General features: G+C 43.6%; 4 protein-coding genes across 9 annotated transcripts in view; 1 reads left to right on the forward strand and 3 right to left on the reverse strand.

The window, feature by feature from the left end:
* Nucleotides 1-71: 71 nt before the first annotated feature.
* On the reverse strand, nt 72-4,044 carry tnfrsf1a (tumor necrosis factor receptor superfamily, member 1a). The gene is made up of 7 exons (XM_056601569.1): nt 3,794-4,044; nt 3,161-3,275; nt 2,853-2,958; nt 1,998-2,123; nt 1,379-1,528; nt 958-1,036; nt 72-211 (listed from the first exon to the last, which is right to left on the reverse strand). Exons 2-7 carry the CDS (start codon nt 3,230-3,232, stop codon nt 169-171), a joined length of 576 nt encoding a protein of 191 aa, XP_056457544.1. The 5' UTR covers nt 3,233-3,275; nt 3,794-4,044; the 3' UTR covers nt 72-168.
* LOC130391430 (CD27 antigen-like) lies at nt 3,624-13,264 on the forward strand. 5 transcript variants are annotated; one of them, XM_056601567.1, is made up of 6 exons: nt 3,627-4,102; nt 6,381-6,408; nt 6,805-6,866; nt 7,189-7,317; nt 8,156-8,416; nt 8,590-13,264. In XM_056601567.1, exons 3-6 carry the CDS (start codon nt 6,827-6,829, stop codon nt 8,673-8,675), a joined length of 516 nt encoding a protein of 171 aa, XP_056457542.1. In that variant the 5' UTR covers nt 3,627-4,102; nt 6,381-6,408; nt 6,805-6,826; the 3' UTR covers nt 8,676-13,264. The 5 variants fall into 5 exon arrangements, 4 of the variants coding, with proteins under 4 accessions (XP_056457543.1, XP_056457542.1, XP_056457541.1 ...); XM_056601568.1 differs by lacking the exon at nt 6,805-6,866 and having other exon boundaries at nt 3,625-4,102; XM_056601566.1 differs by lacking the exon at nt 6,381-6,408.
* Nucleotides 11,564-23,654, reverse strand: iffo1b (intermediate filament family orphan 1b). 2 transcript variants are annotated; one of them, XM_056601563.1, is made up of 9 exons: nt 22,239-23,654; nt 19,287-19,347; nt 18,679-18,774; nt 18,059-18,199; nt 17,631-17,812; nt 17,347-17,473; nt 16,083-16,175; nt 15,667-15,797; nt 11,564-15,386 (listed from the first exon to the last, which is right to left on the reverse strand). In XM_056601563.1, the coding sequence occupies exons 1-9, from the start codon at nt 23,267-23,269 to the stop codon at nt 15,272-15,274; spliced, it is 1,977 nt and encodes a 658-aa protein (XP_056457538.1). In that variant the 5' UTR covers nt 23,270-23,654; the 3' UTR covers nt 11,564-15,271. The 2 variants fall into 2 exon arrangements, with proteins under 2 accessions (XP_056457538.1, XP_056457537.1); XM_056601562.1 differs by having other exon boundaries at nt 11,565-15,386; nt 16,083-16,178.
* A 341-nt stretch (nt 23,655-23,995) lies between these two features.
* The window catches only part of opn9 (opsin 9), a 5,411-nt gene continuing 1,791 nt past the window's right edge, over nt 23,996-27,615 (reverse strand). The window contains exons 3-9 of the mRNA XM_056602673.1: nt 27,329-27,479; nt 26,950-27,089; nt 26,594-26,732; nt 25,875-25,989; nt 25,645-25,728; nt 24,985-25,534; nt 23,996-24,400 (exon numbers count right to left, since the gene is read on the reverse strand). Coding sequence (XP_056458648.1) covers nt 24,195-24,400; nt 24,985-25,534; nt 25,645-25,728; nt 25,875-25,989; nt 26,594-26,732; nt 26,950-27,089; nt 27,329-27,479 — 1,385 coding nt within the window. The 3' untranslated portion in view covers nt 23,996-24,194. The remainder of the gene's footprint in view (nt 24,401-24,984; nt 25,535-25,644; nt 25,729-25,874; nt 25,990-26,593; nt 26,733-26,949; nt 27,090-27,328; nt 27,480-27,615) is intronic.

A 27,615-nucleotide genomic window follows, 5' to 3' on the forward strand; every position in this document is an offset into this window, starting at 1 on the left:
TGTATACATTCTTCTGAACGTAGAGTGAAGTGTACCATGGCTGATTCCTCATGCACGGCCTCCGGGGGTGTAGCGGTCGACCTCCCCATCTGTGACCTGGTGTGGCGTTTAGTAGTCGTGTAGGTGATGAACCCTACCGCCAGCAGGAGAACTACCGCCACACACAGACTAATCGTCACTACTTGAGTCAAATTCATGCCCTTGGGATTGGCTGCAAAACACAAGGGAGTACAGGTGGAAGTAAATAGAGGTTTCTACACACAATGCACACATTGGAGCTAGATCATTATTGCCCATTATGTACATAAAGTGATTATTATATGTTTACATACACACAAACACAGACCCACACACACACACACACACACACACACACACACACACACACACACACACACACACACACACACACACACACACACACACACACACACACACACACACACACACACACAGTTTTGCTTATCACTACTTCAAAATTATGAGGGTAAAATACTAACTTATGACAGATAATGGACAGTGAGGTTGGCAATCTTCTGTACAGCTGTTAAGGAAAATTAAGGATGATTAAGTTTATGATTAAGATGATGATATGGAAATATATGAACTAAAACTAATTGACGATAAAGGGTCTGTGTACAGAAACAGATTGCAAATTTAAAAAATGGATTTGGATTATCAACATGGATAATCCCAAATATTAACAAATGTAATGCAAATAATAATAAAAATAAGCTTTTAACACAACAGGCCTAAGCAATTTCCTGTTTCCTGCCATGTGATTGGACAACAATCAGAAAGATGAAGCAATTTGCTAGAGGTTTCGGTTCAACTTCCCATTGTCACGACTTCCTCATCAGCATCTTGAAATACACTCATCCCAAACACGATGATACACACTTGTGTCAAGACAGATATGACACACACCCTCTCCCCTCTGCATGTATATACACTCACGTTTTACAAGGAAGACACTTGTTTTTCATTCTGTAGAAGTCCCTCTCACACACACACACAGTGTCCTGTTCCAAAAAGCCTAGAGACAACAGCGAGTGAAATGCAAATGGAAATAAAATAAGGGGAACAGTACAAAAATTACCAACCAAGATTTCATCCTGACAGAAAGGATACAATTTCAATGAAAAATATTTTAAGTAATGTGTATAGGCCTATACAGTGGGCTGTGATTCAGTAGCATAGCTAGCTTTCATTCATCAAATGATCTTTGCATTTTGTTAATGTGCTTTCTTACCGTTAACAATAAAAATACTATACCAGAAAAAAAGGATGCATATTTTCTCTCTCTCTGAATAAAATTACATTTTTATTTTGAAAAATGGTAATTACTCGGTCAGACTCAATGGTCACGTTCACTCACATTTCTCTGATTGGTGTTCTCCGTGTCCACACTTTGAACACTCGAGACACTGGGAGGTGCTCGAGTCGATGACATCTTTGTAGTAGCCGTTTTTACATCTACATTTGGTGTTTTGACTGGGAGTGCATTTGGTAACCTCTTCTTCTAAGTCTGGAAGGAATGGAATACAGCAGAGGCAGGGAAAGAAGGACGACAGAGAGAAACAGAAAAGAAAGACAGAAAGATAAAGGAGGAAAGAAAGAAGGGAAAAAGGGAATGAATATACTTTTCAATTAGGAAGGAGAGAAAGTTAAAACATAGAAAGAAATGTAGAAAGAAGGGCAAACAGAAAGAAATACAAAAAGTAAAGGGAAATAAAAAGAAAAGGTTAGAAAGAAAGAGAAGAGATGGAAGAATGATGGAAGAGATAGAAGAAAGAAAATGACGGGTAGAAAGAAAGATAAAAGATGGGTGTAAGGGCGGAAGAAACAAAAAAAGGAAGAAAGAAAGAAATTGAAAAATTGAAAGAAAGAAAAAAGAAAGACAGCCATAAACACAACAAGTGAAAAAAACACTAACAAAATTATGGCGACGGAGAGCAGCAGCAATGTGAAGCTGAAGGGCCGGTGGTGGGACTCACACTGGCAGGTCTGGCAGCTCCTGCAGTTGTCACTGTAGTTGTCGTGCTCGTTGTACTGTCCTTTGGGACAGCGGGTACAACTGGTCCTATTGCCAACAGCCTCACAGTCTTTCTCCCGCTTATAGCCTGCAGGACATCAAAACGGTCTGAGCCTCTTCAAGGTAATGTCAAAATAAACCTTTTTCATGCAATAATATGTAAGGGATAATGTGCAGCCAGCTGGTCATTATCACCAAAGTAACTCTGATAGGGCTATGTAGGACTTGAATCTGCTTATTGCACACGGCTACTTAGGCCAACAATAAATCAATAATGAACCAAAAAAAACATGTTTATTGTTTAAAAACCCAGTTTGTTAGATCTGATAGTTGAAATAACGTCCATAGCAACGGCCTGCTATTAGCACTGGTCTGCTTTACATAATTGCAGACCGCTGAATGCCGAGATTGACCAATCAGAATAGAATTCCAAGCGCTACACGTCCAGACCACCAATGAGAAGCACATGGTTACTATTATAATAATAAACAATATGTAGCAGTCGTAGTAGTACCGATAGTAGTGGGAGTAGAAGGATGCATCCAAGTAACATCTCAGGCATACAAAGGTAGGGCATCAAAACCAATTGTTCTCTGAAACTAAAACCTGAGAACTTAAAACAACTAAGTGAAATATGTGTATAATGTGTGTTTTTGTTATTATTATTATTGTATTGCCCCCACACTGACAAGTCCCTGCCTTTGCATTATCTGGACTACTAACTGCATTGCATGGCATTGTATGAAAATAAAGTGGAAATGAATCTAATCTAATGTTGTACATTGTGTGCTAATGTTAGGTGTGTGTGTGGGTCTACCTGGAGAGCACTTCTGGCAGCAGATCCCATTCTCACTGAGATAGTCCCCATATGGACATTCAGAACGCTTCTCTGGAAGCCAGGAGGCCCCTGACCCTAGGACGCACTGGGGATAAGCGAGAAGGGAGATGGCATGTTGAGTTTGGACTGATTAGCTGATGCACCTCACAATTATACAATAAAAAACAATAATAAAATATACTTTGTATTGCACACTACAATTGGCTGATAAGACAGCGACATAGATTTCGAAGTACAAGGCAATAATTGTAGTTGCTTTACAACGTGTGCAGTATTGTGTGTCTTACCAAGAGCAGCAGGGCCCCGAAGATCTCCGTCGATCTCTTCCTTTTTTCTCGAAAAAAACTAAATCCTACCATTCTGTGGCAGTGGGGTTATCATTCAATCCATCTGAGATAGACGCTGTAAAGTTTGCAATTAAAAAAAAACTGAATCTCTGTCTTTTAGGCTGGTCATCTTTACTGAATGTCCTGGGACAGGTCAGGCTGAAGGTACACACTGAGACCTGACTACACGTCCTCTGACAAAGCATTATTTATGTTGTAGCGGCAGCCGCCCTAGACTATACATTTCATATGAAATTATTAATTTGGGTTGATTTATTGAGTTGTTATTCTGTTTTCAATTTGAACGAATCTCTGTGTCCGCACGTCCCTGCGATTGACACGCATTAACGCTTTAATGTACAACTTCAGTTGTCTATCAAAGTTTGAAATATTTTAACTTCATCACCGGTCAGACCTGACGCTATTCTGAGGTAAACTGGATCATGTTTCTGTTGTCTCGGTTCAATCAGCGGTACGCCTACCTCACATGGTGACACACACAGGGCTGATATGAGTAGGCTACCTACAACAGGAACCACAAAGTCACGGATTATGAGTTACTGTCGACTCGGCCCGGTCCCACACACCGCTTACCTGGACCATCAAGTCAACGATATGTTGGTTGTGGCGCATTATCCAATCCATTCGGAACCGATAAACTATTAAAGTATTAAATACTATTAGAGATCCCCTCGAGAAACGCACCGCAGGCCGACCTGAGCTCGATAAGAGGCGGACTCAGCCTCCGGGAAATGCTCGGCGCGTCACTGAGATTTAGAGGAAACGGGAGCCTGAAGTTAGGCAATAGCCTACTGTGAGAGACTTTGGGTTTGGAGTGGACTGTCTGAGGAGTTAGGAACAGCGTGACTACCTGGTGACTCAGTGCAGAGGCTTCTTGCAATGGTAGGCCTAGTCAAGGTTTTTGGTATTTTGTTTAGTGATAGTCTTGGAATTGTGACGTGCATAAACAACGTTTTCATTAGCCTGGTACAAGGTGTATTCACTTTTATTTAGGGTTTTACTAGCCTGGGAACTCTTATTGCTCTCGCACGTGTCCTGTTCAGACGGGTCTCCAGCAGACATGGCGGGGGTCGGCTAATCACAGCCGTTCATCTACTATAAGGCGGGATCTGCAGGACTACTTTTGTTTCCTCTTAATATGGCGGAGTAGGCTACTGCGAACCATAATCCCACGTTGCATTCTGATGAAAAGCCCAGTGGTGGGTAGAGTACTGAAAGTCCATTGTCAAATAAAGTCCAATTACTTCCTTAGAAATCGACTTGAGTAAAAATAAATATTCCAATTTGAAAACCTACTTGAGTAAGAGTAAAAAAGTACATTGTTATAAAGTTGCTCAAATAACAAGTTACTTTACATTTTTTATTGGAGTGCTTGGATCAGTGAAAAGGACATGACGTGTGTGGGTGACTGAGTGAGTGAGTGAGTGAGTGAGTGAGTGAGTGAGTGAGTGAATGAGTGAGAGAGAAAGAGATGCACTTTAAAACATTACTTCACAAGTTGCTTCATTGTGTGTATTGTTCATTAAACATACATAGGCCTACAACAATACATACAACAACAATTTTAATTTAATTTCAAACAAATGTACACTAAAAATGTAAATTAATTTCAGCTCTGTGCATATGACAGAAGGCAAGAGTTTTGTAGGAACACAACCAATGAAAATGGTTTGGTTAGCTGGCTTGGTTAGCTGTCCCCTCGGCTATGGAATCGCAACAATGTTGCAACCTAGGGAGGGTGCGCGTCGCTAACGTGGTGTACGCTTGTATTACAGTCAACAAAGAAAATGTCTTTATCAAAATACTAATTTTAATGAAGGCGCAATGGAAAATGTAATTGAGTAAAGACTAGAATTCTAAATCGAATATTTACTTGACTAAGAGTAAAATTACAGACTTAAAAAGGGAACGTGAAACCTTTTTACTCATTTGCGTCACTTCTAACGCGTTATTACCCACCACTGGAAAATCCCTTATAGGTAAAGAAACATATCGGTAAACTCATATAATAATAGGCTTTATTATTGAATACCTTATTTATAAGCGCCTTGGCCAATAATACAATTATAATTCATATAGATGAACTGCAAATCATCATCCTCATCAACATCAGCAGAGTAGTAGCAGCAGTAGTAATTATCTATAACAGTTGAAGTTATGCATTAGTCTAAATATGAAGTTATACAACTTATCCCCCAGCACACACAAACATTCATGCACAAAAATGCACACAGGCATGCACATATACCACACATAGACCAGACTGCTTCCCCAAACAAACAAACACACACACACACACGTCACACACACGCACACACACACACACACACACACACACACACACACACACACACACACACATACATACAAGCACACCACTTACACTGAACTTGCGTGCATATTTTTGCACACACGCGAACACGCTTTAGACCACTTCCCCACCCATACCGACACACACACACACACACACACACACACACACACACACACACACACACACACACACACACACACACACACACACACACACACACACACACACACACTATTGCACATGTCCACACACACAGACACACATGCTCACTTACAGACCCTAATGCACAGGCATATCCACACACATATACTACACAGTGTATTTATGTTTATGACACCCACAGACAGGCTTCCATTATTATGTGTGGGTAGGAGAGTCAAGCCTTGCGCAAGAAGATCACATCAAAAGTCTATGTATCCGGTTGAGTGAGGCTTCATTTATTTCCTCTTATACAGCAGATTCTGGTTTCTAACCCAGGCTTGGTGTCGTTTCCCCCCAGCTGCTCTGCTATAACATAATAGGACTGCTGGATCCAAGCTTATGATAGCAGTTAAATGCTGGGTAATGTGCGCAAAAACAGCTACTGGCAGCTGGAGGGGCGATGGGGGGATGTACGTGTGTGTGTGTGTGTGTGTGTGTGTGTGTGTGTGTGTGTGTGTGTGTGTGTGTGTGTGTGTGTGTGTGTGTGTGTGTGTGTGTGTGTGTGTGTGTGTGTGTGTGTGTGTGTGTGTGTGTGTGTGTGTGTGTGTAAGAGAGAGAGAGAGCTATGTTCAAATTTGAGTCATCATCCCTTTGAAAAGCAAGATACCTTCCAGAGATACCTCATTACAGTTAAACTTTTCACAGAACAACACCTCCTTCTCTCTGAACTATGGTAAGGGAACAATACTAACCCCTGCTAAAGGGCCCTAAACACTTACACACATTTCAAGTTATTTTTTAAGCAAACTAAGAGTTACAGAATTGAGTAGAATGTATATCAGACACCTCTTTTCTTAGTTAATGTTTTTTATTGTTTTACTTTGCTGAAGCATGGACTGCCTGTTTCTTGTGTGATTCAAACAAATCAAATCCACATAATCATTGTTTCCTTCTTCAACTTATTCTCCCTTTAATTGTTCTGCTATCACTTCTTTTTATCCTCCACTTCCTCTTCCTTCTTCTCCTCCTCCTCCTCCTCCTCCCCTAAGGCCCAGCTGTCCTTTTTCGTTACCATAATTTCTCTATCAAACCTCCTGCTCCTGTTCTGTGATGATTCCTTAAATTGCAGTGACAAAGAATATGCCTGGCCCATGGACACTAGTCAACGCTGCTGTTTGAGATGTCCACCAGGTGAACTCTAGACAAATAATCTAAAGTAAAGTCAGTTAGATATACATAGCTCTTAATCTCAGCTGTAATCGGAAAGGGCTGAAAATCCCTCAGGATACTTGAAGTGAAAATAGTAAATGAGCCTTATCGTATCCACTACACATGCTTGAGCTTAATGAGGCTAAATGATGCTCAATGATGCTAATTATGCTTAATGCACACCCTGATAACAAAATCTGTTGTTCATCACTTTAAATACCGAATTGCTAACGAATGTGTTGCAGCAAATCAATTCGGTCTGCACTTGTCTTCGTCCCACTGATGGGTGTCTTGGGTTTCTCAGGTAAATTCCTGCTGGCACGATGTTCCTCTAACTCCAATGAGAGCGGATGTGAGTCCTGTCCTACAGGCCAGTATACAGACTACTTCAATCTGGAGCCCGGCTGCCCCTTCTGTGCCTCCTGTAACCGCTGTGAGTTATTGTGTGTGTGTGTGTGTGTGTGTGTGTGTGTGTGTGTGTGTGTGTGTGTGTGTGTGTGTGTGTGTGTGTGTGTGTGTGTGTGTGTGTGTGTGTGTGTGTGTGTGTGTGTGTGTGCGTGCGCGTGCGTGCGTGCGTGCGTGCGTGCGTGCGTGTGTGTGTGTGTGTGTTCACGTATGTGGCATAATTGTTATGTTAATGCATGTTTATGTGATGACCTCACAGCAACTTAATACACAATTAAAATGTCTGGCTGTGGGTGTGTGTGTGTGTGTGTGTGTGTGTGTGTGTGTGTGTGTGTGTGTGTGTGTGTGTGTGTGTGTGTGTGTGTGTGTGTGTTTGTGTCCGTGTCTGTGTGAGAACCGTTGTGCAGATGCATTACCGTAGCTGTTGCTGTCGTCAGTTAAGTTTCTCATTTCATAGAAATGCTTTCAGTGACTTACTGTTACTGAGGCAGGGGGACTGCCCCTCTGTCATCATATGACAGAGCAAGAGCCAGGGCCAGGGTGCATGCTGTTCATCTTACTAAACTGTTGAAATGATGTGGTTGACATCATGTTACATGATATACAATGGTTGTTTTGAATAAATGGTATTGAGACTGAGCAAAAAATATTTAAAAAAATAAAAGATCCTTACTCAAATGCAGAAACAAAACAATCCATGAAAGAAAATAGACATGAGAAATGTAACAACAACGTCCTCTACAGACACTGTATTCAATTTGGCCTAGATGTTTTTTCTTGAGCTTATCTTAACAGTTGGAAAACATTCAGCATTTGCACACCACTGTATGTGTGTGAAACGGTTGCTCGTGTGTTTCTGACTGAAGCCCGGCTGGAAGAGGAGTCCCCCTGCCTGATCAATTCCAACAGGGTGTGCCGCTGTCAGCTGGGATTCACCTGCAAATCAAAGGAGTGCCAGGAGTGTGAACCGATACCAAACTCCACCCCGCCAACCCCCAACCTGTGGTCGTTGGTGAACGGATGGACCCTCCTAGCGACAGGATTACTGCTGCTCGTGTTCCTGTGTTACTTCCTCCGCATCAAGATCAAGAGCGGCGCCTCTCTGTGCAAGAGCACAGGACATGATGGTGAGTAGAGCTTCTTAAGAAAACACGTGTACACTTAGTTCCGCTGTGTTCACATTGGAGGATATTGCTCGGAATTTAGAATCAATTTAAAGATATATTATTGTTTGGTGCTGTCCTTCCGGAGTGTATTTTGATTCATGCCTGTTATTTAACACGCACACACTTCCTTCCAGCAATTGAAAGTGCAGAAGAAGAAAATGAATTCCTGCCCGTCCAGGAGATGTGTGGCAAACATGAACAACAAATGGTGGACGTTTGAAAAGAGGAAGGAATGTTTGCACTGAATGACGGGGTTTCCCACACACGCACACAAGAAAGAGCCCAGTTGCGGGTGTCACCAGAAGAGAGGAGTGCCACAGAGAAACACGACCAGGGACAATTACCAAAGATCATTACCATGAGCTACACAGGAAAGGGAAGGATAGGAATTCGGGAAGGATAGGAAGGGTAGGAATTGGGGAATTGGGACAGAGGAGTGTTTACTTACACACTAAGGAAGGGGCCTGGCTGCGAAAAAGTACCAACCAAACAACCAAAGGTTTATGGGTGGTTTTTCGGTGGTCAGACAGGAAATAAAGAAACAATGGTGAATGTGATGCTAATACAAGAAAGATAAGGAATGGATCAGATTAGAACAGAGTAAAATGTCTTGGTTTACGTTATTAGTAAACATTACTTACATGCAATGTCAAATACCTTTTGTATAATTATTTGGTTCTGAGGGATGTCTCATCTACAGATAAATTGTTTTACAAAAAAATAGTAATATTTGTTCAATTGCAATCTCTTTATCATTCATTCACATTCTTTTATCCCATTTTGTTTTCCTGGAGGCTCTTTCAGAGCACTGTTCAGAACCTCTTCATCCCGACCGAAACCAGAACCGGGCCACCATCCCGTGTTTATATAGTAGCTAAAAGGTGTTTATCTTCAGGCAGAAAAAAGGGTCTTTATCGTCCTCTTGTGTTGGCATGATGCAATTGCAACGGTGTGGCTTGGCGTCATCTATTCGTGCTGACCTTTCAATAGAGGGGTCTTATGTCAAAATTTAAGAATAGGTTCTTGGAATATTAATCTGTTAGTATCTCATATCGTCTCATCCTATTTGTATTGCATATATATATAGTTTTTCATTTGTTTGCGTTGGCTTTATTGTTTTTATTTGGAGACTCCACCATAATGTTTAATAGCCATTGCATATTGTCTATGGAAAAGTCAACGCCATTGAATTAATATCATAGCAATATTGTTCTTTGAAAATAATAATAAAGTAATCTGAATTTATTTATGATTTATTGGTTTAGAATCCACCTCACCCTTCGTAATTCAAACATGGCCTTTCAAATTTAAAAAACATGGTTTCAAAACTAAAAAAATGAAATGCTCACCATTTCAGATTTGCTTAATCATATTCAAGTGGTCAATATACTGAAAACCCGGCCTGAAAAAAAAATAGAAACTTAGATTTTTGTATCTGAAATAGTGAATGCAGATTTTTTGCATTTCAATGCAGAATTCCAGAGAGGTGAATTCTAAACAAATAAATCAGATTACCTTGTTACGAAGTATAATATTTCAGTGTTATCCTTTAAGTCGTTTAGTTAAATTTCTTTATATAAAGATCAATATCTTTTAAAATGCAAAACATTTTTGGAGTGACTTCCATATCAATCTTTGCTACACTTGACTTTATTGAAGTTCCGTCCTGACCAATGTCCTCTTCACATGTTGTTTACGGCTCTACAGGGGGCTAGCTGATAACGCACTATGCGGCATTAAACATTTCTAATGGATAAATCTCATAAATCTTCCATTTATGCTGGGTTCTAGCTTTATTAACAATAACCCAGTGGAATCCACATTGATCATTTCACTTGCACAATAATCTCACAGGTGTATCTTTCTTTTTGTATCAAAGATGACTATTTTGTGGTTGTGGAGATTTACTCTATTCACTTTGGGTTTGTTGTTTCGGCCAAAAAAAACCTTTGTAATTCAACTAAGTGTACTTCAACAACTGTAAAACCGAGGGCCTTAATACAGCCATGGTTAAGCTATGCGTGTCATAGTGCACTTCTCAACCATCTTAGATAAGTGGATGGCTGGACAGAGCAATAAAATCCCTGGCAGTGAGGGGCTCTTAAATATATAATGAAAATAATTACAAATATGGAGACAATGTGACTCAGTGAAGCTGTGCGCTTATCTAAATAAAATATGAATGGCGGTAAATATTTATCCCTTAGCTGATAAAACTCTCTGATGCAAGCTTTTACACTTTTGAACATTCAAGACCATATACCCCTACATAGAGCCACATGAAGCACATACATGTAGGACTAAGCAGCATTGTGTTGGATGGAAAAACACATTGATAGAACAGAAGTGTAACATTGAAGGGTGATGCTGATATACTATAGTACTGCTTGCGTAAATACAGAGAAACGAGTGAGGGTAAGGGAGGCATGGAGAGAGAGACAATTCGGAATTAGGGGGCACTTGGGCACAGTACAGATGGCCTAGTGTGAGTGCGCCCTCACGACTAGGCCATCTGTACCGTGCCCAAGTCCGTTTCACACCTGTACCGTGCTGAAACGGGCAATCGTACTTGAGCACGTTACAGTTGTGAAACGGACTTGGGCTCGGTACAGATGGCCTAGTGTGACTGACAGAGAGAGAGGCGTCAAGACACGTAAAGCCATTTAAGAGATTACTCAATTTGAATCAGAGGCCTAAACACTAGATCAGAGTGAACCAAGAAAGTCGCTGAGGGAGATGCAATTAGAAATAGAAGGTAGAAAAGACCTTGCTTATCCATAACTTTTACATGCCTACCAGGTGAGCATGCTGGTCGAAGCTTTCAATCTGCAATCGTGTGGCACCACCAGATCCAGAAGAAAGGAGATTGTTATTTATTAATCCCAGACAGGAATTTTAGATGATCAAATTATCTATTTATCTAACACCTTATCTTAAAAAAGACTGACATTTACTGTGTCCTACTAGTCACACACACACACACACACACACACACACACACACACACACACACACACACACACACACACACACACACACACACACACACACACACACACACAGTAACAATGTAATGGTACTTGCTATAACGTTTGTTTCATTGTGTAGTGTAATATAACTAGTACATTTTAAAGTAATATAACTGTAGAACAGGAAGACAAGAGCAAGTAACTCAGTCCCACAGTCTTATTGCTCAGCTTCTCCTTTATTTCTCCTCAAACCAAATAGCTTTGCAACTGAAGGTTCAGCCATACCTGCTTCATAGTATATTTGTTTGTATACTATACTTCAGTCACACACTCCCAGTACCGCTTGTCCAAACAAAACATTGACAAAAGGTGCTCAAGTATTTACAGTATCAGACACCAGATCCAGGGCAGACACATAGGGGATCAGTCTGCTGATTGGGGAACGACACATTACATCACCCTGATGTCAGTATGTGATTGGTCAACAACTTCAATCAATAACATCTCAAATCTGTCAAATGTTTGAAAGAAATGTGGTGCCAGAAAGGCAAATGGAAGGGTTGTTAAACAAGATAATGCAGCTCATGGGTAATGCAGTCTTTATTTTGCTTGCCAGAATAAAGACTACATTATCCATGGTAAAGGTTTACAAAAGGCCTACCGTTTTTCAAAAACTCCTGTTAGGGCAAAGTACAGAGCATGTAGACGATATAATTTTTGTTTACATCAATAAAGTTATTCACTTACTCGTTGCAACCTAAGTTTCAGATGGTAAAACGACATAATCAGCTTATCTTTCCACTGAAACTGGGTACAGGCCGTTGTAAGTGTGTGACTGAAGGCATATTTCAATTTTTTATCTTTACATAAGATCCAACCGCTATTTCCTTTGCATATCATAGCCAGCATACAACATTATTCATTAGCATTTGCATTTTCATTTTTTTTTTACACTTTTGAGCGATTTTTAAAGGACTTTACAATGCACCCACATACACATTCATGGTTTATTTATCACTGTATGTACATGATCTGACATTTTGAACTCTTTAATAAGACACTTGTTTGACTGCTTTGTGAAGTGAACAAGTAAAAGTATGTGTAGCATAAGTCCTCTAAAAAGCACTCGTGGAACATTCAACCTGGCACATGCATACAGAGACTGCCTCCCTCCGAATAGTCAAATAAACCAGAAAATGTCTTAAAATGGTACGAAAGAGTATTAGAACCATGTATGTTGAAAAAGTATGGATATTTTCTTGATATGTTTCAGTCATGACATTTTCTTCCTACATTGTTTTTCTGTTATTCATTTAGTTGGAATATGAAATAAAATGATGGTGTTATAAATTCAACTTTATAAAAAAAAAGCTTTTCTAATACATGGCGGTAAAACTCTTCCGTAATATGCTGCATACACTCTCGCTGACAACTTTCTTCCTTTTCAACCAAGCCGAAATGGACGCACAACAAATATCTAGATTTTTCACCCTTCAAATCAACATTCATATTGTTTGTCCTTGTTGACACGGTAAATGAGTGCAGAAAGCAGTAGAAGAAAAGTCCCAATTCACAGATTGAGACGCACAGATGTGACCCGGTATGAGTATGAGTATACTTCAGTATGCAATTCATTTGTTAATGTAGTTAATAAGTATTATGGAAAGAGAGCATCTTAATGAAGTATCTAAAAATGTTTCTACCAGTATTCCCATATTGAATTACTCTGTGTTGAAGTTCCAAGGGAACGCGTGTTTGATAACAAGATATTAGCAGATGATAGTGAGTGTGTAGCTATCACATGTCAGTGATGATTCAGTATTAATGCACTCCTATACCACACCCCTTAAACATGTAAAAGATAAGTGAATTGTACTACATTTTCAGTTACCCATTCATTCGTTTCTGATACCTATTTTTCATACATAAATACATACTTTACATTTTACAAGTAGTAGTGCTGATTATATGTTTTAATTTACATTTTGCTTGATAAGTGCAAATGTTAACAAGCTCCCAAAAATAGGTTTAGTTATATACAGTTAAGCACCATTGGTGAAGTAGCTTTATGCAGCATTTTATAGTTTGTAAAATTCCCCCCAGCAATTAACAGCTCTGGTTAACTTATTTTGGCACTACATTTTGTATTTCATAGCCCTCTTCTCAATCCTCTCTCTCATTCTCTAGGGACACTGCTCCAGTTGTTCTGAACACATCGAATGGCCCCTATTGTCCCACCAGCAGTGACTTCAATTAGACATTACGGGCCATGTCAAAATCTACCCTGCCCCTGTGACTTATTGACATCTCAAGTCGGCGAGTCCACCCAGATGTATGCTGGATAGATCTGTCTACAAGCTAACCCAGTGGACTGTGTCATATCACTTTGTCACAGAACAGGGCAGATGAACCCGGCTTGTACTGTCTAATCACTCTCACAGCCGGTAGTCAAACAGGCCCTTTACCCTGCGGCTCAATCCAAAGCACTCCACATTCAGCTTCCTCTCCACATTGGAAACACCAACAACAACAAGGACATCAACAACAAGGACATTTATGTTTATACAGCTGTACAGAATATACGACTCATGAGTGTCAATGCCCTTCTCTTGTGTTTTTTTCCCCAGCTTTTGACTCTGTTGCCACAGAGAGCAGATCATGGCTTCCTGGTGATCGGACTCAAATGAGCAGCAAGGCAGCATTTTCTACCACCATTCATCGGCAAAACTGACACACGACAGCTTCGTTTTTATAACTTTAGACAAACATGCTCACTTAGTCAACTTAGTCCACACCCCCCAGTTGCTTTAATCTTCTCCGGAATCTAGGTACATGCAGGCTTTGAGCCAACACCTGGAGATGCTTTGGACAATCCAGTCACTGAAAGCAGGTTCACTCAGGGAAACACCGGTCCTAGTGAAAGGATGACTGTTGAAAAAGGGCGTGGGAATTGAATCAGAGGAAGGTAAACATAGTCGCTGTTGCACAAGCAGTTCCTCTCTGCCTCTGTTGTGGTGTTGTGGTTCTCCTTTCGGTGTGTGTATATAGGTGTGTACAGCAAAAACTTTGGATAGTTATAGCGAAAGGACTGCGTTACGTTTGAACCAGTTATCAGCCATAGTTTTATTTCTGAATACTAGTAGTTTATCTATAACACAGTCTTACATTATTATCCAAATCATAATTTCCATCCCTTTTAAATATCCAAATCTATTACCAATATTGATCACATTGATCCGCTTAGAAACAGCCAATTCTCAGAACTGTGAAGTTGCTGTGATCCTACAGGTGACAGTGACCGTGATTGCGTTTGTGAGTTCAGTAAATATTTGACAATTTCACCAGCTTCTGTAATGACACACTGGGTGATGCATTTTTTTGTGATATGACTACCGCGAAGTAAACTACACATCCAGGTGGTGTTACACAACGTATTCCAATAAATACATAAGACAGTGTCTTTATAATACAATCCACGCTACTCCAATCCACGACATGACGCTCTGTTCTGCAGACAGACAAGAGACTGCAACTGAGGCAATAACCCAGACTCCTGTCCCTCCATCAGGGCAGTGACACCGGCCTGGAAAGTAGGCCTAAGAAACTCATACGTCTACCATTATATCCACAATCGATGCAACAACAATTCACCTCTGTAAACCGGCGTTGTGTCTGAAACAGAAACGCCAAACCAAAAGGCTTAATCGAAGAAAGGGAAGGAGCTAGCCAGAAGTAGCGATAGCGCGGCGTCACCGTGTGTGTTGCAGGGGCGGAGTTGTTACCGTAACCAGGGGAGGGGGAGGGGGGGGGGGGTCATCCTGGGTGTGGTTCCAAGGGGGAGCCGGAGTCAGGACTTGGCAGTCCCAGAGGATGGGGGCGATGGCGGAGACGGGGGAGAGGCTGAAGTCTTCTCAGGCCCTTTCGGGTCTCCCTCATCACCAGAGGCTGGAGCAGGAGCGTCACTGAGAGGGAGAGAGGAAGTGGGCAACGGGGTGAGGGTCCTACAGAATACAGAGGGCAACGAGCCTGTGAAACGACAAACAATATTTACAGATATGGTGAAAGTGGTGACATCCCAGACAAAGATGCCAAACCTTTGCTCCTTAATGAAATACATCTAAAAGAAGGGGTTAGTCGCTTTGGATTGAATCATGTGCCGAGTCAGAAGACGCTCTTATCCTACAGGGGTCCTCATGAGTCTAACAGTGACCCACGGGCTGCTACATCGGGGTGGCGACGTACGTGTCTCCGCTCTGGGTGATCAGCCTCCTGCAGGTCTCCATCTGCACGTCCAGGCCTCTCTTCATGGAGCACATCTCCATGTACTCATGCAGGTGGCGGTTCATGTCGCTCTTCGCTGTGGCCAGATCCAGCTGGTCGGGGACAACACATACCGTTGGTACACACACACACACACACACACACACACACACACACACACACACACACACACACACACACACACACACACACACACACACACACACACACACACACACACACACACACACACACACACACACACACAGTATACTTGCGTTCATTCAAAATTAACCAATGAATGCCTCCCTTAGTGGTGGCCAAACATATTCCTGGGGTGGTACATGCCCCTGAAAGTGCACACACACGTGGGCGGTGTGCAGGGGCGCACCACTGACCTCGATCTGGTCGATGGTCTCCTGGTACTCCTTCTCGCGGGACTTGAACAGACACTCTGTGTCGTTGATTACCTTCTCCAGGCTCTCCTCCTGCTGCTGGAGGGGGAGGAGAGAGACAGGGGAGGTTGAGTACCGCACTGGGTTTATGGGATGATGGAGTATAATAATCATACTCCTCCTAATGGCATTACCAGTCCGTCCCTTAAAAGGATCCGGAAGTGAAGGGCAGCCCTGGCAATGAGGGGACAATGTGTAAGTGGGGTGAGAATCTCATAAGGAGGCAATATGGAAGGACAATGGCACCGTTGATGGAACAAGGGCTGGACATCATTCAATTGGACCAGACTCCACTGACTACGGTCATTACTCTCTGCGAGGTGGACAGCATGGGTGGTTCCAATGTCACACAGACACACGGTCGATTGGAGCAAACAAATACATGTCTTGGAAAATTGAGCGCGTTCTCACTAGTACCGATTTAGACTGCGGCAGATGCTGGGTTTATGTATGGGACACACACACACACACACACACAGAGACAGAGACAGAGACAGAGACAGAGACAGAGACAGAGACAGAGACAGAGACAGAGACAGAGAGAGAGAGAGAGAGAGAGAGAGAGAGAGACAGTATTTCATAGTGGTGTTTCGAGTTATGAGTCATGCACCAATCCAGCCTGAACAGAGAAGACCAGTCAAGGTCATCTAAGGATTCGATTGGCATTGTTCTGGTGACCTTCATGGGAAACAGAAGCCTTGTTCAAATCACAGGGGTTCAACTTGAAATGGAGCAGAGGGAGACTATCTGTGTGTGAGGTCAGATTTCTGTCAACACCATTAGTACATCGCTCGATATGGACATTTGACATCCTTTTTTATGGTTCTACATCTATGACCACACACGCGCATACACACACACACACACATATTCAGAGGTTAGATACTATACTGTACAAGTACCTAGCTGTTTGGAGCTACTTACATCATATGTATCTAAGCATGTATCTAATAAATGACCTTCAATATCAAAAGCATATTAATCATTTATAATAAACAGCAATAGATGACTTCAAAATTATTATAAAATTCTGCAATGTATATTAGTCTACATATATAAGTGCAATGTCAGCAACATAAGTTAGTTGGTATATTAAACCAAGTCTGAGAAACAAAGCTATCCAACCAGGTGGAGCAAGGCACCAGCCACCTAATCCTATTAGAAGGGATCCTGTTTACCACAGTCGCTAGGTGCAGCCTACGGTTACCTCTCCGGCATGTTGGATGGGATCAGGAGGCAGAGTGCACCCTGGGAAATCCTCCCAAAGGAGGAGAGTCTCTTCAGTTTCCTCCCAGGCCAGACTGTCGCAGTCGTCCTCAAACTCACACTCCCTCCTGCAGTACAAGAGAAACACACCCACCCACCCACACACACACACACACACACACCCACACCCACACACACACACACAGTATATAAATACTTGAGTCACTGAAAACACATTACATTGCGCCGTTTTCTAAAGGTAAATTTTGTGTATGTAACACGTACAGATGATTCAGCATCCTCTGCATCTCTTCATTGATTTGATTGGCTGAGGAGCTGCCGTGTTCCTCCTCCTTGGCCGAGGCGTGGTCACTCTCCGAGGTGCTCATTGGCTCCTCGCCCTCGCTGCTGTTGAAAGACAGAGGCGTCTTCCGTCGAGAGGTCAGGGACGGCTGGGTGTTGGGCACCTGGGGATTCAGGGACATTCACCACTCAATCCACCGCTTTCCTGAGAACTCAGGACACTTAGTTTGATCGAATGAGTGAAGACCTCTAGAAGACTGGATCAGGGCCGTGTCAGGACAGACGCAAAATAATGTGTTTATAACAATAATAATTATTGATAATAATATAATAATGAACAGATGAATACAGGCTCCGAATAAAATCGGACTGCATCTTATCTTAAAGCAGGGAGGCGAGCAGGGGCACACCTGGTACATCTGGATCACGTCCTCACAGTTCCTCTGCTGGGCCAGGTCACACAGCCGGGCCGTGATGTCAATCCTGCGGCAGATGTCCATGTCCACCTTCATGGCCTTCTCCTGGATCTTACTGTCCAGCTCCGACAGGTTCTGAGGAGGAAAACACGTCTCCGTCAGGGACTCACCCTGTCGGTCGTTGGCTGGCATGGGGGAGGTTAAAGGTTAAATATCTAATGGGATGGGGGTGTTTTAAGGTGGTTCGACTTATGGCTATTAAATCAAAACCTAGGTTTATTCTGTATGTGCTAATATGTGTTGGCCTCTTTGCAGCCATAGCCCCTGTTAGGTCTGTACGTCATGTATGTGCTGGGATGCGCTAAGTGTTCGTGGGGGCTGGGGGGCTCCGCCATTACGATCAGAGTGAATTATATATGAGCAGAGAATCGTTTTAAAATGACATCCACAGCCGTGTGCAGCACCATTGTAATAGCCAACAGAACACCCAGATTGACTGATGATTCATAAAATAAACGTCATCACGCCACATTTCCTTTCAACGGGAACTGAATGAGTCAATTGTCTAGTGTCCATAAAACAGAAGCAGGTTTACAGTGGGAGGCTCCACTCACGCTGCTCATGAGGCCTTTGAAGAGGACCAGCTCAGCCTTCAGCTGCTGGACCCGCACTGCCAGCTCGTCCTGGCAGCCCTCGCTCTCCTGCAGATCCTGCACACAACAGCAACAACATCCACAGCAACATCAATAACAACAACGACATCTACAATAACACAATAACAGAACACATGCACACAGGTAAACCCCGCCGCCATGTTGTTTTGCCTTGATCATTTCACACTCAGCTCCCTGACCTAATAGCTTAAACACAGAAGCCGATGTAAGCTTAAAAGTTAAGCAACGCGGGCAAAAGGGAATTTTGTTGCTTCACACCCGATAATTGAGTGAGGTGGAAATAATGACTCAGGCCGAAGTCAGAGCTGTCACTCCAGGGTGAGGAGCTCCAGGATACTGCACCACTGGCCCCATGCCTACCGAGAGCAGAGTCCACACACTCTCACTCACACACTCTCACACACACACACACACACACACACACACACACACACACACACACACACACACACACACACACACACACACACACACACACACACACACACACACACACACACACACACAATATACGTGTCCCTTTGCATATATTAACTGTTGTTTTTTACTTCTTGTAGGTCTCCAATCTTCTGCTGCAGATCCACTCTCATGGTGTACTCTTCCTCCCACCTGCAAGGCAGGACACAATCATTAGTCAAACAGGCAGACAGGCAAACTCACAAGAAGACAGACTGCCTGACTGTGGTTAAGGAATAAGTGGCTACAGTCAGCAGGTCAGTGATTTAAGTGATTTTTTTTGGCTGACTCATGTATTTGAAGTTATAGATTCATTTTAAAATAAATGTGTATTACTAGCATATAATTGGCCTGCAAATTAAGAGCCAGGGATTATACACATCTGCATAGAAATGAGACCGGCTATTTAATAGAGGTGGGAATCTCTTGGTACCTCACAATTCAATTAGATTCCGATTAAGAGGTCACGATTCGATTGTAAAACGATTATCGATGCATCTCGATGCAACAATTTTTTTTATGTACATTTCCATGCGTGATTTTCAAAAAAAATATATAGATCTGAGTTTGCTACTCAGAGATTGCTAATCACTTCCTACTTTTGTGATGATCATTAAAAGACATCAACAGATGAATTAACTTATCTAATATTTTATTAGAGAAAAAGCTTTTGTCACAAATATGACTCTCTATGAAAAGTGCAATAATCAATGCAGCTTGCATTAAAACACAATATGGAAGCATGTGAGAAATAGGGTTCAGTTTTATTTTCTATGTCATCAAAGAAAAAGCTGCTCTTGAATTAGAAGGAGTTCTTGTGTCTGGCTGTGAGATTGCATGCATGCTATGCGTAGGCTGAATCGCAATCGTGGCCAATACACACTGAAAATAAATTAAATCATTTTAAAATAACTAAAATTATCCCTCTCTGGCGAACAGAATGTTTTTTTTAATCAAAATTCAGATTATTAATTTATCTGCATCGTGACGGAATCGTTCTTTAGATTATCGCGATGCATCGACCAATCGATTATTTTCCCAACCCTACTATTTAACATTTAGAATAGCTGTGGGAATGCAAAACACTTCAATAGAGGTGGGAATCCAAAACACTGAAAGCCGTTCACTAATTCGTAGGCCATGACGTTAATGTTTTGAGATCATAATAATAAATCGTTCTCAGAGGAGAGCTAGCCCCTGAGAGAAATGAGCGAAGTTCCTTCTGCAGGCCCCCCCGCCCCCTCCCCCCCCCGTCCCAACACAAGCACCACCACGTGTAATGCTGCATTGCAGATACTGAGCCAGGGAGAGGGAGATGCGCAGTAGAACCAAGTGGGAGAGAGAGAGGGGCAGCGAGAAAGAGGGAATGAGAGAAAGGCAGCGAGAGAGAGAGAGAGCGAGAGAGCGAGAGAGCGAGAGCGAGAGCGAGAGCGAGAGCGAGAGAGAGAGAGAGAGAAAAAGGCAGCGATAGAGAGAGAGAGGAAGCGAGAGAGAGAGAGGCAGAGAGAGAGAGAGAGAGAGAGAGAGGGAGAGGTTGTGTATTCTGACGAGTGAGTTGCTGTGCGTGAGAAGAAGCAAGACATATGTGCGTGAATCAGGGAAGAATGTGGAAGAGAAGAGATGGCGAAGCAAACAAGAGGAAGCATTGCACAGTGGCAAGGGGAAGAGAGAGGATAAGAGGGAGAGAGGGGAAAAGAGGGAGAGAGGGGAAAAGAGGGAGAGAGGGGAAAAGAGGGAGAGAGGGAAATGAAAAAAGAGGAAACGCTAGGTTTGAGTCAGCAGGAGGGGGATAAGAAGGGATCCGAATCGACAAGGGAAATGCGATTGGCTTTGTGTTAATAGGCATCCGATTTGCCCGATTTCCTGTTCAAAGTAAAACTTATTGAATGACTTAAACAAACAACATGAACAAATGAAACAACTCTAATATGTGTGAGCTGTGAGCTTCCATCAAACTGGGGTAGAAATCACTAGGTGTGCTTAGGGAGAGCATCACAGAGGTTCTCTTGGTGGTAAATCTAAAGCAATGAGACTCTACACCTATTGATCCGTCCCAGCCCGCAAGGATCCACTGGTCACTGCAGGAGGGATGTTTAGGGCTAACTCCACAGCATGGGAACATCATCTTCCATTAGAGGAGCCATCATAATGTTCCAAGGAGCACTCTCTTGTCTGTTTATGGACAGTCAAAGTGTCCTCCCACAAACAGTTACCAAGAGTGCACTGTTCTGTGGCCAGAAGACACACAATTTACTACAGATTAGCAACATTAGCAGGGATTGGCCAAACCTAGGTTGTGTCAACTATCTTGGCGTTCTCAGGTCACCATTCCTATCCCTGTGTTTGGTGTCTTTATTTAGCAGTGTTAAAGTGTGAACGTTATGATGTTGTATTTCTGGATGCAGCACCTGCCACTGTGCCCAGACATGAGTTGAGGGGGTGGCGGAGTCAGGGCCTAGGGGAGAGGGGCTTTGTGCTGACTGCTGCTGCTGGTGGAGACAGCTGGCCTCCCTCTTTCTCTAGCATACGGCTGCCTAGCCCTTGCCTTTTCTTGCGTTGGCTTGAGGTGAATTAAAACATCATGCGGGACCTGCTCAGCATTTCATACCTTTACAGTTGGATCGATAGTGAATAAACGTGACTTTGCTTTAGAGCTGCTTGTGTTAAACACACAAGCAGCATCACGTGGCCTCATGTACTGATACGTCCCCTTCAAGTTTAAGAGGAGGCTTCATAAAGGATATGGCTCCTCTCCAAATCACTCATCCTTCCAAAGAAAAAAAACAACAATCACGGAGGGTTGTCCGGACTCTGCCCGTGTTACTGGCTGGGTTTTGTCATCAGATCTCAGAGAGAAGCAATCAATGAGTCACCACAGAATGCTCACAGTAGCCCACAAACGTCCCCTTGGTTTAGGGGTCTTGGTGGATTCAATGCTTGAAATAGAAACAACATAATTTAAATTTCCTGAGAGGTATCCCATTATTTACGTTGCCAAGACAAACATCTTTGTACACATACATGCAAAAAAGTGGTTATATTACCTTCGTTTATACTCGTCCCTCTCCCTCTTGACCTTAGCCAGCACGTTGTACAGGGCCCTGATTTCTGGGGTGATGGTGTCAATCTGGACCCCGACTCCATCCGGTTGGGACCAGGACACCCCAGGGCTGGTCACCCGCTCGACCCCGGAGCCGTACTTGCGAGTGTGGTTATAGGACCAGATAGTACCGGGCAGGAACCTCGGAGGGGGGTTGGTTGAGGTGCCACAGCTGTTGTTGTAGGTTTTAGAACCAGAGAAACCAACACCACCACCAATTCCAGGGGAGAGCGCGGTCGGGGTGCACTGACTGACGGTGATTGTCGGGTTGGCGGTGTTGTTTGACTCGGTTCCGGGATTCCACGGCGGGTGTTCTTCGGTGTTGTTTGGCGTCAGCGCCTGCGGTGTGAAAAGTGTCGTGGGCCTCCGTGCGGAGTTGTTGGTGTTGTGGAAGGGCAGAGAACCTGGCCGAAGGGGTATCGTCCCCACGAAGCCCGTCTGCACCGCTGTTTCCTGGGTATGCTGGGACCTGCTGTCACTAAAGCCTCCGTCCATGCAACTCTTGTTGGCGTCCAAGGCCTGTTGCAGCTGTTTTTCCAGAACCTTATTTCTTCTCTCCAGTTCGTGCACTTTGGCCAAAAAGCAGCGGAATCTCAAGTTGAGCGTCTTGAGGACACTGATGTTGGAGCCCAGGTCGTTCCTGAGAGCCATGGCTGCAGGGGGCGGCGGCCCGCCGCGGCGGTGCAGGGTGTGTGGTGGCTGCTGGCTATGTCGGTGCTGTTGTAGATACGTGCTCTGCGGCGACAGAGGAAATCTGGATTCAGGTGACTCGGGCCCAAACCCTGGGCGGTCACTGAGCGGCAAGGACGTCTGCTGGTCCTGTGCGCCAAAGTGGCCGTGTGGCAGTAGTCCTGAGGGGGAGTCTGGGTGGAGGGGGACTTGGCTGTGATGCTCTGGCAGTTGGGGATGCGCGTTGGCCCCCAACAAAGGATTCATGCTATGATATGGAAAACTAAAGCGCTGCAGATCTGGCATGAAAACAGACTTGCTAAAGGCTAAAGCTCACAGATATTGGAATTAAATAAAAGGAATGCCGGCGACTAGCTTCTCGGCGATGAAGGCCTAACCGATTTTAGTACATGGTCGTGTATTCTTCAAATAGGTGGGTCTTACCGGTGAGTGACAGGTGCTCGGTCCGCGTTCACGGTTCGCAATGGGTATAGAGCGCGTCAGAATTCCAAGCGATTAAAAAACGGTAACACATCAACACCACTGGATCTGCGGCTTGTTTCGATGATTCCTATGAGAATGAATTAAATAAAGATGGAATATGAAGCATTAAAAATGAAGTCAGGCGGCGCCATCACAGTTAAACACACCTAGAAGTGTCCGCAGAAAAGAGCAAGTGTTGCTGGAGAGAAAAGCTCTACCGTAAGTACTCGTGTAGCAAGGCGGCTCGTACAACCAATCAGATTCTCCTGCACTTTTTCCTCTCCTGAAGAAGGCAGTAGCCTATAATCTGTTCTTGGATGATGGGATCGACTGTAATCGATATGTAATATAACGCCCTTTTATAGAAAATATAAATTATTTAATGGTGAATCAAATTTACATGTTTGAAAGGTTTAATAGTCCTCTTTATTGAATATAAATGTTTTTAGAAATCTTTAAAGTAAGCTATTCTCAAGAAGCTTGAGGTCTATTCATCAAAAATATAATCAGTGAGGAGAAACATAAATACAATGGGTAAATGTATGACTATGCCAAAAAGAGAGTAATTGTGTTACGAGGCCATTGTCGACTTATTCAAAATGTTTTTATTCATTTCTTCATTCGTCATCTCACCTCGTATTTTCTTACTCATAATCTGTCTCCTGTCATATATTAATACAATTAAATAAAAACAAAAGATGGCATAACATAGTAAATATAATACAATTAAGAAACTGGAAAGAGACCGCTAGGTGTGGACCTCCAGTTTCTCCAGATTTCTTTGCGTGTCGATCTGTGTGTCCAAGGAGCCCAGTTCCAAGGCATCTCTCTCCACTGTCAGCGACCAGGCTCCTCCTCTCTCCGGCTTACTGCCGGGCTCCCCCTGCTGGCCCTCCATCTCCACCGCATCCAGCGAGTTGCTCCTTCTCCTCCAGCTGTGCCAGGAGAAGATACCTGTGCACAGTTATTCCGGGGAAGAGACAAGACAAAAGATAATAAAGATAGCCATGGCGGATTTCTCTTAGTTTGATGTAGTTGTTTAATATAAACACTGCATCTCTAAGTTTCATAGTTATTCAATATAAACACGGCATCTCTAAGTTTAGCTATTCAATGTAAACACTGCATTTCTTTGTTTCATAGTTATTTAATATAAACACTGCATCTCTAAGTTTCATAGTTATTTAATATAAACACTGCATCTCTAGAAAGGCAAATTCCATGCAACCCCCTAGTGACCACTCAACCTGTATTAAGAGCCTACTGTTTAAAGCCTGTACAATTGACCGTCCTTAAGTTCAAGTCTTTATTTTTGCCAAACGACACAAATCTTCTGGAATTAATTTGGTGATTTTGGTGACACTCCTCCTGACCATTATTGCCTCTGGTTTCTATAATCATCTGCACGCTTATCCCATGAAGACAGTCCCAACCCACACCGTTAGCGTTTCAGAGACTGACACGGCGAACAAAGGCTGAGACTCCATAGAAAACAAAGATGAAGCAACGTCCCAGGAGAGAAGTGCAGCGCTGCCCACCCTCATGGGTGAACCCCTCGGTCACCAAGCCTCTCCGGGACCCGCGGCAGAGGAGCACGTTGCGGGCGCTCCGCCGGAACTCGGGGTTCATGGTCTGGTAGATGAAGGGGTTCAACATGCAGTGGGACTTGGCGAGCATGACAGGGATCAGGCTGACCAAGGGGAGGATCCAGGGCCCCTGGGAGTCCTCCGTCTCCGGCCCCCCCCTCTGGCTGAGGGCTAAACTGAGGGCGGAGGCGGCAGCAGCGTGCGGGCTAAGGTCCGGGGTGGACGGGAACACCGGGGAGCTGGCGTTGTTCAAGTCCTCCCCGGAGCTGCTGGAAGGGCCGTCTCCGCCGGGCCACGCCCATGTCCTGTTCAACAGCGAGGGGACGCCCAGGAGCTTGGGCATCACAGAAGCCCCGGCCTCAAAGAGCCCAGGGGTCTCGGTCTGCAGATGACCCCAATACCCTAGCTCATCCTGGGACGCGAGGACCAGGGCGGAGTAGATAGAGCCAGTGGCGTACGGCGTCCACGCCACCAGGAAGCTGGCGCAAACCACAGCAGCGATCTGTAATGAGAACCACAACCCAGACGGTCTGCTGCTTTATTCCCTGAGTTCCCTTGGCTAATTCTTTCTCTTTCACTGGCTCAGCAGAGGCCTCTCTTTCCAGGCAGTACCTTGGTGATTCTCAGGTCCTTGTTGCTGATGTGGCTGACAGAGGAGAAGGGGATGGAGGCCAGCATGTTGTTTGATCTGTAGACCTGTTCAAGCAGACGTCATTGGCGCATCTACTTGATCCCTGGCACTGCATCATGAGGCAGGCTTCAGTGATAGTATAGGTACACGATACTTGGTATTACACAGAACTAAATTCCTTTAATGAGCAGATCAAGGATTTTTGGCTCACCGTGATCAGGATGGCCGAATAGGAAGTGATGATGATGATGGTGGGGATCCCAAAGCACAGCATGAGGATCAGGAGGATGTAGATTCCGTCGCTTAAACACGACCTCATTCTCCACCTTGACATCAGGAAGTGCACAGGCACAACATCACGAAGGTTATCACGTCTTCAGGAACTTTGGACCTGAAAAATTGATCTTTTCTGCGTGCTTCATTTAAGCAATATCACACGAGAGGGAGTGCTGTTGTACTGAATATCAGCCGTGCTGATATTTGGTACAACAACAAAACCTTGAGTATGATATTTAATTTATAAAACAGTTCTACAAGCACCATTTATTAGTTAACAGTAATAAGCAACAACAGATTATGACACAAATAGATCCGCAACTGGACTGGGACTAAACTGTTGCCAAGCTTCACATAAACACACAAGTTTGCTACTTTTCGTACCATTCGTAATTCAACTAAAATGTTATGTCTGTAAACATGTTAATCTTTGCGGGGCAAAGTTTGCTGCAATCTAAGCAACATAAAGACCATTAATAAATTAACATTAACATTAATTAGAACACCTGTAGAGCGGAGTGTTACAAATATAGTTAAAAGTGCTCCCTGTTATACTCTATATCAGCACTCATGAAATGCCTCTTTTGTCCAATTAAATTACTTGGTCTGAACTAACTGTTGTATAATCGGATATATCTTTCAGCCATGCTGTACCACTCTATGGTGCAGCTGGTTCCAAACGGCTCAGGCCCGTATTTCCCGAAGCCAAAGACGGGCAGGGAGGACCAGAACAAGGTGTAGAGCCACACCAGGCCGATGGCCAGGGTGACGTGGCGCCTCTCGATCCACTGACCTGGGGGGCAGAGAGAGGCACTCCTCAGCAGGGCATCAACTATTCATGCAGTGTTGGGCTTTGAGTGTGCTCTGCAGGTCTATTTGGCGTGGCCATTTTGTCGACGTATCGTTACAATGTATATTTCGTGTTTCCGGAACTAGGGCCTGAGAATGTTTTATAGTGGCTTTTTGTCATTACAGTGAAAGCCATACATGATCACTATGCACTCACTGACCGTATCGCACGCTGCAGATCTTCAGGCAGCGGTCCAGGGAGATGAGGCAGGTGGTGAGAAGGGAGCCGATGCCAAACAGAAAGCCCTGCATCCCGTACCATAAGCAGCCGGCCTCCCCAAACACCCAGGCGTGACACAGGCTGGCGCGAGGAGGAAGAGGGGTCAAACACCATGAGATCAAGTTCTTCCAAGCAAGGATTAACGGCTTCCTCTAGCCTTTAGTCTTGGATCACTGTCGTCCATTGTGTTTGACTGCGTAATCACAATATTCAAGCAGCAGAGCGGTGACTTTGTGCCACACGGCTTTTTGTATTTTACCATTAATTTACCATTTTTACCATTAATACCATTATCACCATTAATTAGAGGTTGACAGCACCTTGAAATTATAGCAAATGGCGCCCCCAGGAGGCTGAAGCCAAAATCGCATATAGCCAGGTTAATGGTCATCAATTCTTGGGGCCGGAGTTTTGTGCGCTTCCTGAAGTAGACCAATAGCACAGTGCCGTTTCCCAGCATGGACATCATTCCTGGGGAGAGAAGTTTAATCTTTTACATCTTCATCTACATCTACATTTTTATGGCAAAATTATCTCTAAGAAAAAGGGTATCATAAAAAATGGCTAACTGCCTATATGTAGCCTATGTCCAATGTGTGGTTGGCGG

The sequence above is a fragment of the Gadus chalcogrammus genome, chromosome 11 (genome assembly GCF_026213295.1).
Source record: "Gadus chalcogrammus isolate NIFS_2021 chromosome 11, NIFS_Gcha_1.0, whole genome shotgun sequence".
NCBI lineage: Eukaryota > Metazoa > Chordata > Actinopteri > Gadiformes > Gadidae > Gadus > Gadus chalcogrammus.

Bases quoted from the DNA above. Each gene is read 5' to 3' on its own strand.
- tnfrsf1a (XM_056601569.1), bottom strand. From the start codon at position 3,232: ATGGTAGGATTTAGTTTTTTTCGAGAAAAAAGGAAGAGATCGACGGAG. The intron at 1,529-1,997 runs GTGAGTCCCACC...CATTCCTTCCAG, and splicing joins GAGCTGCCAGACCTGCCAGT to ACTTAGAAGAAGAGGTTACC. The intron at 1,037-1,378 runs GTGAGTGAACGT...TGTTGTCTCTAG, and splicing joins AGAACACCAATCAGAGAAAT to GCTTTTTGGAACAGGACACT.
- LOC130391430 (XM_056601565.1), top strand. The intron at 6,867-7,188 runs GTGAACTCTAGA...TGGGTTTCTCAG, and splicing joins CTGTTTGAGATGTCCACCAG to GTAAATTCCTGCTGGCACGA. The intron at 7,318-8,155 runs GTGAGTTATTGT...TTCTGACTGAAG, and splicing joins CTGTGCCTCCTGTAACCGCT to CCCGGCTGGAAGAGGAGTCC.
- iffo1b (XM_056601562.1), bottom strand. From the start codon at position 23,269: ATGCCAGATCTGCAGCGCTTTAGTTTTCCATATCATAGCATGAATCCT. The intron at 19,348-22,238 runs GTAATATAACCA...CCTGCCTTGCAG, and splicing joins AGGGACGAGTATAAACGAAG to GTGGGAGGAAGAGTACACCA. The intron at 18,775-19,286 runs GTAAAAAACAAC...TGTTGTGTGCAG, and splicing joins AGATTGGAGACCTACAAGAA to GATCTGCAGGAGAGCGAGGG.